Raw genomic sequence first — 16,571 nt, 5'->3', positions numbered from 1 at the left:
CTAAAATATATGAAGGTTAAATTTTCATCATTACATTATGGAAAATAATGAACTTTATCACAATATGCTAATATTTTGAGAAGGACCTGTATATTTATAAAGCCTTTTACACATATTTACCATGGATGCCAATAGGTCTGGAGGGAGTTGTATGCTTTAGCATTTGGAGTCTTAATTATTAGATGATGTATTTATGACAGATGTGTCCGTAGATGTGTTTTAAGATGATAGGACTGCCTGAATCCCTTTCCACATTCTAAACACGGATAAGGCTTTTCCCCAGAATGCGTCCGCTGGTGTCTCTTTAGCCGGTTGGCGCTCAGGAAGCTCTTGTCGCATTCGGAGCAGGAGTACGGCCGGGCCCCCGTATGGTAGCGCAGATGGATGGTCAGGTAGCAGGACTGAGTGAATTTCTTGCCACACTGAGGACACTGAAATGGCTTGTGGCCTGTGTGGAAGCGCTCGTGCTTTAAGAGCTCCGCGTGCGAGAAGAAACCCTTGCCGCAGTCGGAGCAAAGGTACGGCCTCTCGCCCGAATGCGTCAGTTCGTGTCTGATTAAGGTGGCCTTGTACACGAAGCTCCTGTCGCACTGCGAGCAGTTAAAGATGTTTTCCCTGGTGTGGCAGCGCTCGTGCTTCTTCATGTTGCGCTCCCTCTTGAAGCTCTTGCCGCAGAATGAGCACATGAAGGGCATTTCCTCAGAATGGATCTTCATGTGGCTCAACAACCCACCCTTATAGAGGAAGCCCTTCCCACACTGTGTGCATATGTGCGGCCGCTCTCTTTGATGTGTCCGTTGGTGGGCGGTGAGAGCTGCCCGGTAAGGAAAGCTCTTCCCACAGTTACATCTGTGAAGTTTTTCCTCTTTGTGGGTAAGGATGTGCTTGTTCAGGTGTCTTTCACAGCTAAAGCCCAGGTCACAGTTAGAGCACTTGTATGAGTCTTCCACCTCGGCAGCATCCACTCCATGGGTCTTAAGGTGCTTCACAAATACAGCCTTCCAGCTGAACGTCTGACCGCACTCTGAGCACTGATAGTCCCCATCCTCTAAGTGGCCGCTCTCATGCCTAGTTTGTTCTGCCGCCGACTTGAACTGCTCCCCGCAGAACAAACATGAGAACTTGTTTTCAGATGAGTGTGTCTGCTTGTGCCTCTCCAGTGACTGCTTGAAGGAGAACTGCCGTCCACACTGGGAGCATGAAAACGGCTGCTCACCTGTGTGCACGCGCTGGTGGGCTTTCAGTAAGGAGTGGAACCTGAAGACCTTTCCACAGTCTGCACAGCTTAAGTGTCCGTGTTGATCTGCAGTATCAGTGAGGTGAACTTTGTTAATGTGCTGCAGGACTTGCCCTTCCTCTGAGTGCTGGAAGGGGCACTGAGGACAGGAGAAAGCAACTACTGAAGCATCTGGTGGACAACCTGGTGGTACAAAAAACACGTTTTAATATAAATACAAGTACCGTATTTTCCGCACTATAAGGCGCACTTAAAAACCTTTAATTTGTTCAAAAAATGACAGTACGCCTTGTAATCCGGAGCGCCTTATATATGGATCAATTGGTTAATTGGTTGATCCATACTGGTTGTACACGGTGCTCTGTCAAAATGTTTCAGTACGACTGGTAAACTACAAAGCCGCACCGCTTGCAGCATTACGGTTACCGTAGTCAGGGGTGTCGCCGAAGTAATAGCGGTAAACACCTGTACTGTGCTTACTCCTAGTCCAACACCACTTGTGTGTGTATAACGTTTGAATGTACTGTTGCAGGAATTGCCTGAACTATATGTGATTAGAAGCTCAGTGTGTGGGGTGTATGTTTCGTGTGTGTGTATGGAAGATGTTGACATTACTCCTCCGGACAGAGGTGGCGCTGTGTGCTGCCGTAGCTGAGAATCAAGAGTGAAGGAGTGACGTCGGTATTATTGTGTGTGTGGGGTGGGTAGAGACGGCGACCGGAGCAGCGGTGTATGAGTCTGTAAGCCCTGTGTTTTTACGTGCTGCAAAGTCATTAAAAAGAACCCCGAATCTCGTCAACAACTCAGTGTTTTGATGCTGTTTCTTCATGCTCAACTCAGCAACGTATGAGTGAGGGAGTTAACCCCGAGGAAACTAGTAACTTCGGCCCTGGAGAAAGCGTCTCCCCTGTGTCATCAGACTACGGTCAGGGGACAGAAACAGGAAAGGTTAACAGTACTAACGTTTGATTTAGTGCATCAAACTGTTTCTTTTACGTGTTTACTGAATCAGGGAAAAGTTCCCTTTCACGTTTTAACTAACGTTTGATTTCAACTTCAACTTCATAGACTCCAATGCATTCCTAACGTGCGGTTGGCTCTATTCAATAGAATTCTATGTAGAGGAGACCTTACCATGAGAGTGAATGGAGTTATCAGAACGCTGGTTTGTAGTGTATTAATAAAGTTTGACTGACTGACTTATCTGACTGTTTTGTTGACATTCTCTTTAGCACAGCTCCATCTAGTGGATGCATAACGCAACCCCAGTCAAACGTTTGACTGCAGTAGCTTCTATTCTATGCGCCTTATAATCTGGTGCGCCCTATATATGAAAAAAGTTCTAAAATAGGCCATTCATTGAAGGTGCGCCTTATAATCCGGTGCGCCTTATAGTGCGGAAAATACGGTAAGTACTTTCTATTGTTTCACTATAGACAAAAAACTTGATATCTAAGGTAGCTTTTTAAGTTCTCAAGAACCAAAACTACACCCACTGTCAAAAACAAGCACCAAGTTAAGCTAACAGAAGGATTAATCCAATCTGGACTTAATGTGGTAACTGCAGACCAGTGTTTGTACGTAATATATGTAAATTACTTGATGTACCAGATCTAGCCTGTCAAGTGGTGAGACAATAAGTGAAGCCCCAGCATTACAAGTAGATGCTGATCCAGATGTCAGTCAAAATAGAGTCAGGGTCCCTAGATTTAGAGGATACCTTGTAGGCCTATTAGACAGGATTACCAGAACTTGGAGTTCAACAGGGCTTAGATTTTCACCATGCTACTATCCATGTTAACCGTTAGACACTCCAGTTTGCTTGTGCTTCCACCTATTATGCTCTCTTGGACCCTTTCTGAACATGTCAGCTCTTTCAAATTTCTGTCGGCATCGAGACATTTCTTCTGGCTCAACTTGGTAGGTTGTCTTTGGGAATTAAATATAGATCTAGTGTTTTACACCTTGTGGATGTTCTACACCTGCAAGACACACTAGTAAGCAGAAAATTATCAACCAAGATTTAGACCCGTGCACTCTAATTAATCTACCTTTCCATCTAATGATCCACTTTAGCAATTTTTAGTGGTGCTGTGTCACTCTAGAGGCAAGAAGATCAGAACGGAACAGAAAACCCATAGACGTTCTGTAGTTTCTTTCTGAGCTTTCTACATGTAAAAAAAGCTAAAATTGCAGGACAACTCTTGTTTTGTCAGAAGACGATTATAAAAACAAGTGTGCAGGAACACACTTCACCCAGGCTGAAGTCACCAAGGTGGTTAAAAAGCTCAGCGGGGGCAGGGCTTCGGGGGTGGATGAGATCTGCCCTGAGTACCTCAAATCTCTGGATGTTGTGGGGATGTCATGGTTGACATGCCTCTTCAACATTGCGTGGCGGTCGGGGACAGTGCCTCTGGACTGGCAGACTGGGGTGGTGGTCCCCCTTCATAAGAAGGGTGACCGGAGGGTGTGTTCCAACTGCAGGGGGATCACACTCCTCAGCCTCCCTGGTAAGGCCTATGCCAGGGTATTGCAGAGGAGAGTCCGGCCGATAATCAAACATCGGCTTCAGGAGGAGCAGTGTGGTTTTCGTCCCGGCCGTGGAACACTGGACCAGCTCTACACCCTCTACAAGGTACTTGAGGGTTCGTGGGAGTTTGCCCAACCGGTCCACATGTGTTTTGTGGACCTGGAGAAAGCATTCGACTGTGTCCCTCATGATGCCCTGTGGGGTGTTGGGACCCCACAGCCATGGATTACAACATGAAAGATGCGGTACAAACTTTTCTGTAACTTTCAAAATAAATTGCATTTAACCTACTTCCAACATTTGGAAGGGGGGTAGCAGCGGACTTCCCATGATGCCACTGGCTGTATTAAAGGCACCCCCTTTCCAACGGTCCTTTCTCTTCCACCCGGACTCCGTGCGAGGCTGGCAGGAGAGGCAGCGCGCTAATGTCTCTTTGCTGGCAAACAGACATAAACTCTTCAAACTGGATCCAAAGGTGTCATACGATCATGGATCATATGCACTGAGTTAAGTACGGATGAATTACTGTTTGTGTACCCGGTATTCATTTATACAAAAGGGAAATTAAGGAATAAGCATTGCGGCTGAAATGAGCTTCCTCCCTTAGAGATAGGGTGAGGAGTTCGGCCATTCGGGAGGGGCTCGGAGTAGAGCTGCTGCTCCTCCACATCGAGAGGAGCCAGTTGAGTTGGCTCGGGCATCTATACCGGATGCGTCCTGAACGCCTTCCTCAGGAGATGTTCCAGGCACGTCCCACCGGGAGGAGGCCCAGGTCATGCTGGAGGGACTATGTCTCTCGGCTGGCCTGGGAACGCCTTGGGCTCCTCCCCAGAGGAGCTGGAGGAGGTTTCTGGGTGTCTCTGCTGAGTCTGCTGCCCCCGCGACCCTATCCTGGATAAGCGGAATATGACGAGTACGGGTGTGCAGGAACAAAAAAGGTGAAAAGGATCAGTAGTGTTATTGGGCAGATCTGTATTCACATAAAAAATTCTGAATGTAATCACACTTTCATTTCATCGGTGTCCCGATGCCAAAAAACAATGAAAGTTCTCCTCTTTTCATTTTTCACAAATATAAGATAGATTTAAGAAATGCAACAATATGGTTTAAAATTTCTCTGTCCGGTGTCATTATCCAGTCATCTCATAATGATCAGATTCAATCCAGGCTCTTTAAAAAAAAACTGAAAGTGTCCTGTAGTTTAGCACGACAGGAAGCTCAAAGGCAGATCCCAATGTTGGCATTGTTAGCAGCTAATGGCTAGCTAGCACTTACAAATTGTTTCTTGTTGCATCACTCTAGGTTTTATTTTTCCATAGCGAAATGCTCCCATACATGTGGGATAATGGAGGCTTCCTCGATGTTTTTGTTACCAGCGGTTGTAAATATTTCCCATTTGAGAATTTCATTCTTTTCCAGACTTGACGTTTGAGGATTTTCTGCATTTATATTATTTTTGCTACAAACATACAGTACATGCCATCAGCAGTATTTTAAGAACAAAATGACTGTACTGAGTCTATACTGATTCTTCTTTAATACAACATGGAATTTAATTTGTAAAGCTATGTTCCCAATAAGATGAGAAAACATTGCATTTAAATAAACTTTTTTGAACTTTACTGATTATGTCATAGTTGTGAAGAAAAAATTCACAACAGCATTTCTGAAAATGAATAGCTACCTTTATCACCTTGCTTTGAGACCATAGGTGATCCATAGGAGTGCTCCAAACTGTAACAGAGGAAAAATGAACACTAGTTTTCAATTCTTTGTCAACTAAGGTTTTAGGGTAAATGGACTCAGGAAAGTGCCAGTGTAACAAAATCTAAAATGAAAGACCAACACTGAGAGGTGATTTTACCTAATGATAGGTAAAGGTCTCGGTGCAGAAGGGTTGACCCTGCTGCACTCGTTCCTTTGATTAGTGGCCCTGTGCTTCTGTAAATTTATCGCCAGGATCTTCATAGTGGGTCGACGTTTGCGTTCACTGGTGCGGACCTTCAGTTGTTTGATACCATTGTCTCGCATAGATTCAGAGGAGGGGGGATCACCACTCTGACACTCCCACCTCAGTGGATGCTGATCCCCTACTTCCACCAGACAGTCCGGATCTGTGGGTTCAGCCTCATCTTCGTTGACATCCAGAGCTTTTTCAGTCTTTTGTACATCCCTGGAGCTGTCTTTGAGCTTTTCTGAGTTGCCATCATTGGTGTGAGTCTTTAAGTGCCTTGCAAGGGCCAGCTTCCAGCTAAATGTCTTATTGCAAAGATGGCACGAGTACACGCCATGTTCCGTATGTGTTTGCCTGTGCTGTGTGTGGGCTGCTACAGACTGGAAAGTCTCCCCACAGATGACGCAGTCGTAGGTGCGGCCATTTTTGTGGGTGCGTCTGTGCCTGTCAAGGGACTGCCTGAAGGAGAAGCAGCGGCCGCAGTCAGTGCAGCAGTAAGGGCGTTCGCCTGTGTGGATGACGCTGTGTGCCAGCAACGAAGAGGCAAACTTAAATTTCTTCTCACAGTGGGGGCAGTCATGTGGTCCTGCAACAGTTTTACATTGAGAAGAGGATGGAAGTTTTGTTGCTTCTCTTTCTGGCTCCTCTTCATTTGACTTCTCCAAAGATACGGCTACAGAATGTTCAGCTACTGTGTCTTCTTTTTCTTCAGAGCTGTTTTCTTCTGTCACTACTTCAGCGTTGGTGCTCGCATCTACTTCAACCTCTGAGTTATCAGAAACTGTAACTATTTCCATTATTTCTGGTACAGATTGTGTTTCAACACGGAGGTCTTGCAGTGGACCCGAATAGTTGGGTTGCTCGCCGGTTTCTGCCAGTCTCCGTGGGGGAACGGCACAAAGTGAGGAGAGGATGTTATCACCCATACTAGCAGGTGGTACTGTATGAAAAAAAAGATAACAAAAAAAAAGAAACCTAAGGTTAGCTCCATCGGTTTACAAATATGCAGTTAAAAGAAGTGACCTACCATGTTGGTCTAAATGCCTGAGGTTCTTGTGATGCTGCAGCAGATTTTTCAGGCCTGTGGGCTCAGTGACAGTCTGTAAACAGTCCTCCAATAGAAAACCCTCCGCTCCAAGCCAGTAAACAGTCTGAGGAAAATGTATGACAGCAATATTCACAATATTTAACTTCTAATTCAGTCGTTACAAATGGCCTCATTTTGATTTCATAGGAGACAATACAAAAATAAACACAACGAACGAGCAAATAACAGAACAAACCATCCATGTACAGGGGTTGGACAATGAAACTGAAACACCTGTCATTTTAGTGTGGGAGGTTTCAAGGCTAAATTGGACCAGCCTGGTAGCCAGTCTTCATTGATTGCACATTGCACCAGTAAGAGCAGAGTGTGAAGGTTCAATTAGCAGGGTAAGAGCACAGTTTTGCTCAAAATATTGAAATGCACACAAAATTATGGGTGACATACCAGAGTTCAAAAGAGGACAAATTGTTGGTGCACGTCTTGCTGGCGCATCTGTGACCAAGACAGCAAGTCTTTGTGATGTATCAAGAGCCACGGTATCCAGGGTAATGTCAGCATACCACCAAGAACGACGAACCACATCCAACAGGATTAACTGTGGACCCGGATTGCATCCAAAAAACATAAAACCACGGCTGCCCAAATCACGGCAGAATTAAATGTGCACCTCAACTCTCCTGAACTCTCCAGAACTGTCCATCGGGAGCTCCACAGTGTCAATATACACGGCCGGGCTGCTATAGCCAAACCTTTGGTCAATCATGCCAATGCCAAACGTCGGTTTCAATGGTGCAAGGAGCGCAAATCTTGGGTGTGGACAATGTGAAACATGTATTGTTCTCTGATGAGTCCACCTTTACTGTTTTCCCCACATCCGGCAGAGTTACGGTGTGGAGAAGCCCCAAAGAAGCGTACCACCCAGACTGTTGCATGCCCAGAGTGAAGCATGGGGGTGGATCAGTGATGGTTTGGACTGCCATATCATGGCATTCCCTTGGCCCAATACTTGTGCTAGATGGGCGCGTCACTGCCAAGGACTACTGAACCATTCTTGAGGCCAAACATTGTATCCTGAAGGCGGTGCACCAATACACACAGCAAGACTGGTGAAAGATTGGTTTGATGAACATGAAAGTGAAGTTGAACATCTCCCATGGCCTGCACAGTCACCAGATCTAAATATTATTAAGTCACTTTGGAGTGTTTTGGAGGAGCGAGCCAGGAAATGTTTTCCTCCACCAGTATCACGTAGTGATCTGGCCACTATCCTGCAAGAAGAATGGCTTAAAATCCCTCTGACCACTGTACAGGACTTGTATATGTCATTCCCAAGACAAATTGACGCTGTATTGGCCGCAAATGGAGGCCCTACACCATACTAATAAATTATTGTGGTCTAAAACCAGGTGTTTCAGTTTCATTGTCCAACCCCTGTATTTTAATTGTTCAGATCTGTTAAGTTAATTGGTCTCTCTAAATGGCCTTTAGGTGTGAATGAATGTGTGCATGGATGTTTGTCCTGTATGTCTCTGTGTTGTCCTGTGATGGATTGGCGACCGGTTTACCCTGCCTCTTGCCCGTAAACCGCTGGAGATCGGCACCAGCTCCCCCGTGACCCACTATGGAATAAGCAGTATAGAAGATGAATGAATGAAAGAAAGTTCAGATCTGTGTGTAGAGAGATGTATGGATTACGTCCTGTTCACAGAAATTAATTAAACACATTTTAAAAGTTAACCGACAGCATAGTCAGTTTTGGTACTCTAGTAGATACAATCATGGGGAACCCCTCCACCCTTTACTGGAGTTAAAGCTTAAGGTGACAAACTGATGGTGGGACGTTCCCTTATCAGGATTTTCTGGTAATGATCAAAACTCATAGTTCTATGAATTACAGGTCCTGAAGTTGAAGAGGAACAGACTACCACACTATCGGTATGATTTATGAATTTATTAATTTAACAGGACATTTACAATAATGCACGCCCATGTAGTTCAACGCTGCCTTATCAGTCCATGAAATATTTTCAATTCAATTTCCGTCTATAGCGCTGATTAACAACAATTGTTGTCTCAAGGCTCTTCACCAAACACAGTCTTGGGTGTCATTAAGATAGTTTTTGTCAATTTTGAGATTGCAGTGATGTTCTTAGTTACTTGCACCTTCTATTGGCATGTTTAAGGCACCGTTGAGGAATCAATTTCTCTGTAATGAAGAACTTCCCCATAAAAATCAAATTTCTTTCATGAAATCATACTTTATGTTCTAGATAAAACACTCTTTGGTACAGTTTGCAGGTCTGATCTGTCTTTAGAGTCATCTCTCACCTGCTGCAGGTCAGGAACTGGCAACAGCTGAGAGAGTCGGCAGAGAAACTCTGCGAACAGCTTCTGCAAGTCACTGTCATATTGAGGACCGTACTTTGCAGGGAAGATCTCCTTTAAACCAAAGAAACTGTGAGGAAAAACAATTACATGGCAAAAAATGCTGACTTTTCAGAGGCTTTCTGCTTTTACAAAAATATTACATTACAGGTCCTTCTCAAAATATTAGCATATTGTGATAAAGTTAATTATTTTCCATAATGTCATGATGAAAATTTAACATTCATATATTTTAGATTCATTGAACACTAACTGAAATATTTCAGGTCTTTTATTGTCTTAATACGGATGATTTTGGCATACAGCTCATGAAAACCCAAAATTCCTATCTCACAAAATTAGCATATCATTAAAAGGGTCTCTAAACGAGCTATGAACCTAATCATCTGAATCAACGAGTTAACTCTAAACACCTGCAAAAGATTCCTGAGGCCTTTAAAACTCCCAGCCTGGTTCATCACTAGAAACCCCAATCATGGGTAAGACTGCCGACCTGACTGCTGTCCAGAAGGCCACTATTGACACCCTCAAGCAAGAGGGTAAGACACAAAAAGAAATTTCTGAACGAATAGGCTGTTCCCAGAGTGCTGTATCAAGGCACCTCAGTGGGAAGTCTGTGGGAAGGAAAAAGTGTGGCAGAAAACGCTGCACGAGAAGAGGTGACCGGACCCTGAGGAAGATTGTGGAGAAGGGCCGATTCCAGACCTTGGGGGACCTGTGGAAGCAGTGGACTGAGTCTGGAGTAGAAACATCCAGAGCCACCGTGCACAGGCGTGTGCAGGAAATGGGCTACAGGTGCCGCATTCCCCAGGTCAAGCCACTTTTGAACCAGAAACAGCAGCAGAAGCGCCTGACCTGGGCTACAGAGAAGCAGCACTGGACTGTTGCTCAGTGGTCCAAAGTACTTTTTTCGGATGAAAGCAAATTCTGCATGTCATTCGGAAATCAAGGTGCCAGAGTCTGGAGGAAGACTGGGGAGAAGGAAATGCCAAAATGCCAGAAGTCCAGTGTCAAGTACCCACAGTCAGTGATGGTCTGGGGTGCCGTGTCAGCTGCTGGTGTTGGTCCACTGTGTTTTATCAAGGGCAAGGTCAATGCAGCTAGCTATCAGGAGATTGTGGAGCACTTCATGCTTCCATCTGCTGAAAAGCTTTATGGAGATGAAGATTTCATTTTTCAGCACGACCTGGCACCTGCCTGCTCACAGTGCCAAAACCACTGGTAAATGGTTTACTGACCATGGTATCACTGTGCTCAATTGGCCTGCCAACTCTCCTGACCTGAACCCCATAGAGAATCTGTGGGATATTGTGAAGAGAACGTTGAGAGACTCAAGACCCAACACTCTGGATGAGCTAAAGGCCGCTATCGAAGCACCCTGGGCCTCCATAAGACTTCAGCAGTGCCACAGGCTGATTGCCTCTATGCCACGCCGCATTGAAGCAGTCATTTCTGCCAAAGGATTCCCGACCAAGTATTGAGTGCATAACTGTACATGATTATTTGAAGGTTGACGTTTTTTGTATTAAAAACCCTTTTCTTTTATTGGTCGGATGAAATATGCTAATTTTGTGAGACAAGAATTTTGGGTTTTCATGAGCTGTATGCCACAATCATCCGTATTAAGACAATAAAGGACCTGAAATATTTCAGTTAGTGTGCAATGAATCTAAAATATATGAATGTTAAATTTTCATCATGACATTATGGAAAATAATGAACTTTATCACAATATGCTAATATTTTGAGAAGGACCTGTATTTGTTAGCACTGCACACAACAGCCTGTACTTTTCTCAAGCTTAGAGGTTACTTTCCAAGAACCAATGCTAAGCGTTTTAGGGCACGGTCCTTTGCAGCTTGAATTGGTTACACAATCCAAGCTGCATGTCCTCTGAAAGCACGAATGGCCCGTGATCGCAGCTGATCTGCTGGAATGATGTAAGGGTCACAGTGATCCATAAAGGGTTTTTGTTGTCGACCAATTATCTGAAAGTGGCTTGAAACTTACCAAGTACTTTCTTAAATCTTATAGCAACTACCGAGTCTCCTCAAGACATAGCTTGGTTCCTAAAGGTTCCCGGTGAATTCTGGGGAATTTTAAGTCCTGGTATGCTCTGGAAAGTAATCTCTACAGTAACCTCTAGAAAAGTGTCTTCAAGTTGTGGGAAAGTGACCAGTAAGTTCCAGGAAAGTTTTGCAAAGTATCTGGTAGGTTCAAGGAATATTTCATTAGAAGTACCTGGTAAGTGTCAAGACAGTTCCAGAAAGCACCTGCTTAATTTCTAGAAAATTCAAGAAAGTAAACTGTAAGTTCAGAGATGTAATGTCTGAAATCTGGGAAAGTACAGGCTGTTTTATGAAGAGCTACCCTTTAATTCAGTAAAAATATTTTCAACTGATGCATTTATTTTTCTTGCAGGTGTATACATCAATAATTCAAATGAAAGATCTTTAAGCCATTTACATTCTATAAAACAATTATTGGTACCCCATTACTAAACCATTGTTGTATGAAGTTGCTAGCTGTTCTTATTTTTAAAAGTAACCAAATGGGACTTTAAAATAGAACAAGTAAAAAGTCTCACCATAAAAAAGTCATTTTTTTCTTCAGAATCCTTGAGAAGAATTTGAATCAACTCGAGAAAGTTCAGTTTTACCAACTCATCATCTGATTCTTTTACCTGCAACATGGGATATAATATTATACATAAAACAATCAATATTTAGACCATAGCCTGAAAGAGAAAAAAATGTTATGGGTAAATTTTAATTACAGTTTTTACCAGAGTGGTATGTGTTGATGTCATCTTGTCCAAGTAAGACAGAATCATCTCACTGGGCTGCTCAATTCGGCATAACTCAATAATATACTGGTGTAGAGAAAAGACCAAATCACTTCTGTGATCACAACAAAACTCACCTATCACTTGTGACCTCAATCTTCCAAGACATAAAATGTTTCAAAAGCTTTTCATAGATGTCTAACCCATGTACTCACCCTAACTCTTAATCCTAAATTCAGTTGAGTCCTATGCTTGAACATCAGTAGCTCTGGGACCATGTCCACCACCAGCGACACAAAGTCTGATACCTGCCAGTAGTTCATAATGTCTTGTTTCCTCAACACCTGCCACATAGAGGCGGCCATGAGCTGCAGAGGGGGCACCAGGAGGCGCAGCGATGCCAGAGATAACAAATCATCTAAAAGCAAGCAAAATAATTTATTATATGGTTATATAAAGTAGTATCTTCTCTGTCTCACAAGATAAGTACATGGAAAGCTATATGTAAAGTGGCTGGTAAATGTTTGAGGGGACCTTTAGCTTGTGATGGAGCAGTCTGCATGTTACGTTGTCACAATGTAATCACACATTACTTCCTTGGCCAGAAACTAGCCACCGCATAGCTTAATATTTAGAGTGTTAAATGTAAACTGATTTAACCAGTACCCACTGCCTACATGAATTTAGTGTTTTTGCTGAGGAGGGCATGCTATGTTAAGCAGAAAAAGCTCATTTGAATGTAGCACATACAACAGACATGAACGGAGGTATTTAGTTAGCAAATTAGTGAAACTAAGGATATTTGGGTATAATTCCAACCACCAGGTGGCAGCAAAGTGTTTTAAATAGGATCCTTTGTATGCAGACTATGCATCCACCAGCATTAGTGGAACACATGTGCCATCTTGACTGTGTTAAAACCAGAGGCAGTCTGAGATAAATTTGTAAGAATACTGAACAAAATGTTCAGGAGAAGCCTTTTTATAATAAAGCATTTTTATGCATTGGTTTAGGAATTGCTAACACTCAAATCCTCACATCTGTTGTTCGTAAGCTGGTTAAAAATGTTTAGCTGCTGTGCACCAACAGGTATTGTATATAATGGGGTGGAATCTCTCAAAATGTCTGTGGTATGGCACCAATTTTAAAGTGAAAAATGAGGATAGCTGATTCCCCCTTGCAACATCAAGATTTCTTTACTGCCTTGGAGGGCTCCTGAGTAGCGAGGATATATACACTGCTCAAAAAATAAAGGGAACACTTAAACAACACAATATAACTCCAAGTAAATCAAACTTCTGTGAAATCAAACTGTCCACTTAGGAAGCAACACTGATTGACAATCAATTTCACATGTTGTGCAAATGGAATGGACAACGGGGGAAATCTTTGGTGATTAGCAAGACACACTCAATAAAGGAGTGGTTCTGCAGGTGGGGACCACAGACCACTTCTCAGTACCTTCACAGTCACTTTTGAATGTTGGTGGTGCTTTCACACTCATGGTAGCATGAGACGGACTCTACAACCCACACAAGTGGCTCAGGTAGTGCAGCTCATCCAGGATGCCACATCAATGCGAGCTGTGGCAAGAAAGTTTGCTGTGTCAGTCAGCGTCGTGTCCAGAGCCTGGAGGCGCTACCAGGAGACAGGCCAGTACACCAGGAGACGTGGAGGAGGCCATAGGAGGGCAACAACCCAGCAGCAGGACCGCTACCGCCACCTTTGTGCAAGGAGGAACAGGAGGAGCACTGCCAGAGCCCTGCAAAATGACCTCCAGCAGGCCACAAATGTGCATGTGTCTGCACAAACGGTTACAAACTGACTCCATGAGGATGGTATGAGGACCCGACGTCCACAAATGGGGGTTGTGCTCACAGCCCAACACCGTGCAGGACGCTTGGCATTTGCCAGAGAACACCAGGATTGGGAAATTCACCACTGGTGCCCTGTGCTCTTCACAGATGAAAGCAGGTTCACACTGAGCACCTGTGACAGACGTGACACAGTCTGGAGACACCATGGAGCGCGATCTGCTGCCTGCAACATCCTTCAGCATGACTGGTTTGGCAGTGGGTCAGTAATGGTGTGGGGTGGCATTTCTTCAGAGGGCCGCACAGCCCTCCATGTGCTCGTCAGAGGTAGCCTGACTGCCATTAGGTACCGAGATGAGATCCTCAGACCCCTTGTGAGACCATAAGCTAGTGCAGTTGGCCCTGGGTTACTCCTAATGCAGGACAATGCTAGATCTCATGTGGCTGGAGTGTGTCAGCAGTTCCTGCAAGATGAAGACATTGAAGCTATGGACTGGCCCGCCCGTTCTCCAGACCTGAATCTGATTGAGCACATCTGGGACATCATGTCTTGCTTCATCCACCAACGTCACGTTGCACCACAGACTATCCAGGAGTTGCTTTAGTCCAGGTCTGGGAGAAGATCCCTCAGGAGACCATCCGCCGTCTCATCAGGAGCATGCCCAGGGGTTGTTTAGTAATGAATTAATACTGAGGATCAACAAACTTGCTATGATTTAATTGGACCAATTTTGACAAGAAATCTCGATGAAAACATCCTTAATTGAATGAATTTGATATAAATATATTTTGTCAAAATTCAAAATAAAATTATGTAAGGGGTATTTATTTACTTTAACTTTTGTATCTGCCCATCTCCTAATAAATTAGACTATTAATGTGATTGATATTAATATTACATTTAAGGCATTTTTATATGCTTTAAATGTTTTTTTCTATTAGAGGTTTTTACAAATATCAATAAATAAAATTAGTATTAAAAAATTAGTATTAAAAAGAATAACAGAAATACAGTATGTATAATCAATATTACAATTATAGATAATGAGAGCTAAAAAAGCCAGTTCTTAGTATTTTAGCACTATACAAAAACAGCCCCAGGGATAAACATTCAGAATCCCCAACATATTTTATGTAAATAGTTAAATGCCTTCACTTAAAGTTAACCGGGCATTATGATACAATAAGATATAAAGAATGTACATAATTATTCTAAATATGTTTTGGACAAAAATGTCGCTAAGAACCTTTATTGTTGGAAGCAGAGGGTTCTTCTGAATGCCACCCATGAGTGCGTCATTAAAACGCTGCTAGTAGCAAAGACGCTGTGTTTGTGAGTCAAACTCTGCAGAATGAGAAGACACAATCAGCTACATTTATAAATGGAGCCCAAATATTCCAAGATTACGTCTCAATCAGGAGATGACCCCAACAACGCGAACATATTAGAGAAATAAATGTCAAAGACAAGCAATGGAAATAAGCTAAAGGCTAAATTAAATATATGTTTATCCTTGCTGTCACTACCTGTATGTTTTGCAACAAATTAGTTTTCAACCACACTAGGTTCTTAAACGAACCAACCTTTGGAGAAGTCCGTGAAAACGTGTGAATCCATTTTCTCTTGGTGGGGTGAAAAGTTTCAGTAGCTTTGATTTTGATTCCAGATATCTGGCAAACTAGCCACAATTCAATGCGTGATATAATTTCCCCGTAGCTGAAAAGTACAACACTTAATGCAACGTCCGGCTGCCAAAGCCTCAAGTTAGACTCAAACGGAGACAGCCGATGACTTTTCTAATCAATAAAACCAATGTTTATATTATTCTAATGGATTGTTGTTACAAAATTCTTCTTTTATTTATTTGTTGGTTGATTCTGATATTGTCCATGTTGGTGCTTCCATCTGCTGGTAACTCGTTGAATAGCATTAAAAACCCACTACTTTTTTCCCTAGTTTTCAAGGAAATGTTTTTGTAACAACGGATAAATATTCATGAGCTTACATTAAATTTATTTTTCATTATCGTAGGTGTTTTTAAAACAAAAAGCAGTTTCTGCCACTCGAAAGGAAATCTATTTTCATTTATAAAAAAGGCGACGTTCATAAGTCCACAAATTTCAGTTTAAAAGCCATACTCAATGTTAATTCAGAAATACGAGACAAAAAGTGAATCATGACTGTTAAATTTATACCTATCAAATTTAGTTATAGTTGTATGTTTAAGACAATTATAAGTCTGAACATGATAATTATGTTAAACGATCTTTGAACATAATTATCATGTTCAGACATGATGATATTCGAATATCATAATTAAGGGTTTAAATGCCATAGCATATACAAAATAACAATGCATGAAAGTAAATATTATTAGTATAAATATCACAAAAATATCACAAAAAGTCACAAATATGAGACAAATTTCGAATTTATACGTTTAACATCCATAACTTTTAGGATTAAAACTAACTGGGAGTTTCAAAGCCCCAATTATGACTTTAAAATACAAAATGATGTACTTCAAAATACAAATTTTCCGTTTGAAAATCATAATTATACATTTGAATGCCAATATTTTCACCTGCTTCGAATGTTATCAACTCATTAAATGGCCGTTATTAGTAGTTATCATCCCCATTGGATGCTATCAGATCCTGTGCCTCCTAGTGGACCCAGTAGGTCGTTATCACCAATTAGTAAGGTGAATTGCTGCTGGGTCGCCGCTTTAATGGACAGACCTGTTCACTTCACACAGGAGCGACGTCACGTGTAAGCAGGTAATTTCCAAATGATGTGCATTTCTTCCGTTTTCGC

At 42.6% G+C, this 16,571-nt stretch overlaps 1 protein-coding gene across 3 annotated transcripts; it reads right to left on the bottom strand.

Annotated features, from left to right (window-relative positions):
* LOC124882801 (zinc finger protein 11-like) lies at positions 1 to 15,606 on the bottom strand. 3 transcript variants are annotated; one of them, XM_047389367.1, is made up of 9 exons: positions 15,338 to 15,606; positions 12,155 to 12,357; positions 11,940 to 12,026; positions 11,742 to 11,837; positions 9,098 to 9,208; positions 6,749 to 6,872; positions 5,632 to 6,661; positions 5,452 to 5,501; positions 1 to 1,420 (listed from the first exon to the last, which is right to left on the bottom strand). In XM_047389367.1, the coding sequence occupies exons 1-9, from the start codon at positions 15,369 to 15,371 to the stop codon at positions 192 to 194; spliced, it is 2,964 nt and encodes a 987-aa protein (XP_047245323.1). In that variant the 5' UTR covers positions 15,372 to 15,606; the 3' UTR covers positions 1 to 191. The 3 variants fall into 3 exon arrangements, with proteins under 3 accessions (XP_047245323.1, XP_047245324.1, XP_047245328.1); XM_047389368.1 differs by lacking the exon at positions 15,338 to 15,606 and adding an exon at positions 15,001 to 15,086; XM_047389372.1 differs by lacking the exons at positions 12,155 to 12,357; positions 15,338 to 15,606 and having other exon boundaries at positions 9,098 to 9,224; positions 11,940 to 11,988.
* Between the last annotated feature and the right edge of the window lie 965 nt (positions 15,607 to 16,571).

The sequence above is a fragment of the Girardinichthys multiradiatus genome, chromosome 17, assembly GCF_021462225.1.
Source record: "Girardinichthys multiradiatus isolate DD_20200921_A chromosome 17, DD_fGirMul_XY1, whole genome shotgun sequence".
NCBI classification, from domain to species: domain Eukaryota; kingdom Metazoa; phylum Chordata; class Actinopteri; order Cyprinodontiformes; family Goodeidae; genus Girardinichthys; species Girardinichthys multiradiatus.
The sequence above is the reverse complement of the archived record's forward strand: the minus strand, read 5'-3'. Positions and strand labels throughout refer to the sequence as shown.

Bases quoted from the DNA above. Each gene is read 5' to 3' on its own strand.
- LOC124882801 (XM_047389367.1), bottom strand. From the start codon at position 15,371: ATGGATTCACACGTTTTCACGGACTTCTCCAAAG. The intron at 5,502-5,631 runs GTAAAATCACCT...CCTCTGTTACAG, and splicing joins AGACCTTTACCTATCATTAG to TTTGGAGCACTCCTATGGAT. The intron at 1,421-5,451 runs GTAGCTATTCAT...TTGTACCACCAG, and splicing joins CTCAAAGCAAGGTGATAAAG to GTTGTCCACCAGATGCTTCA.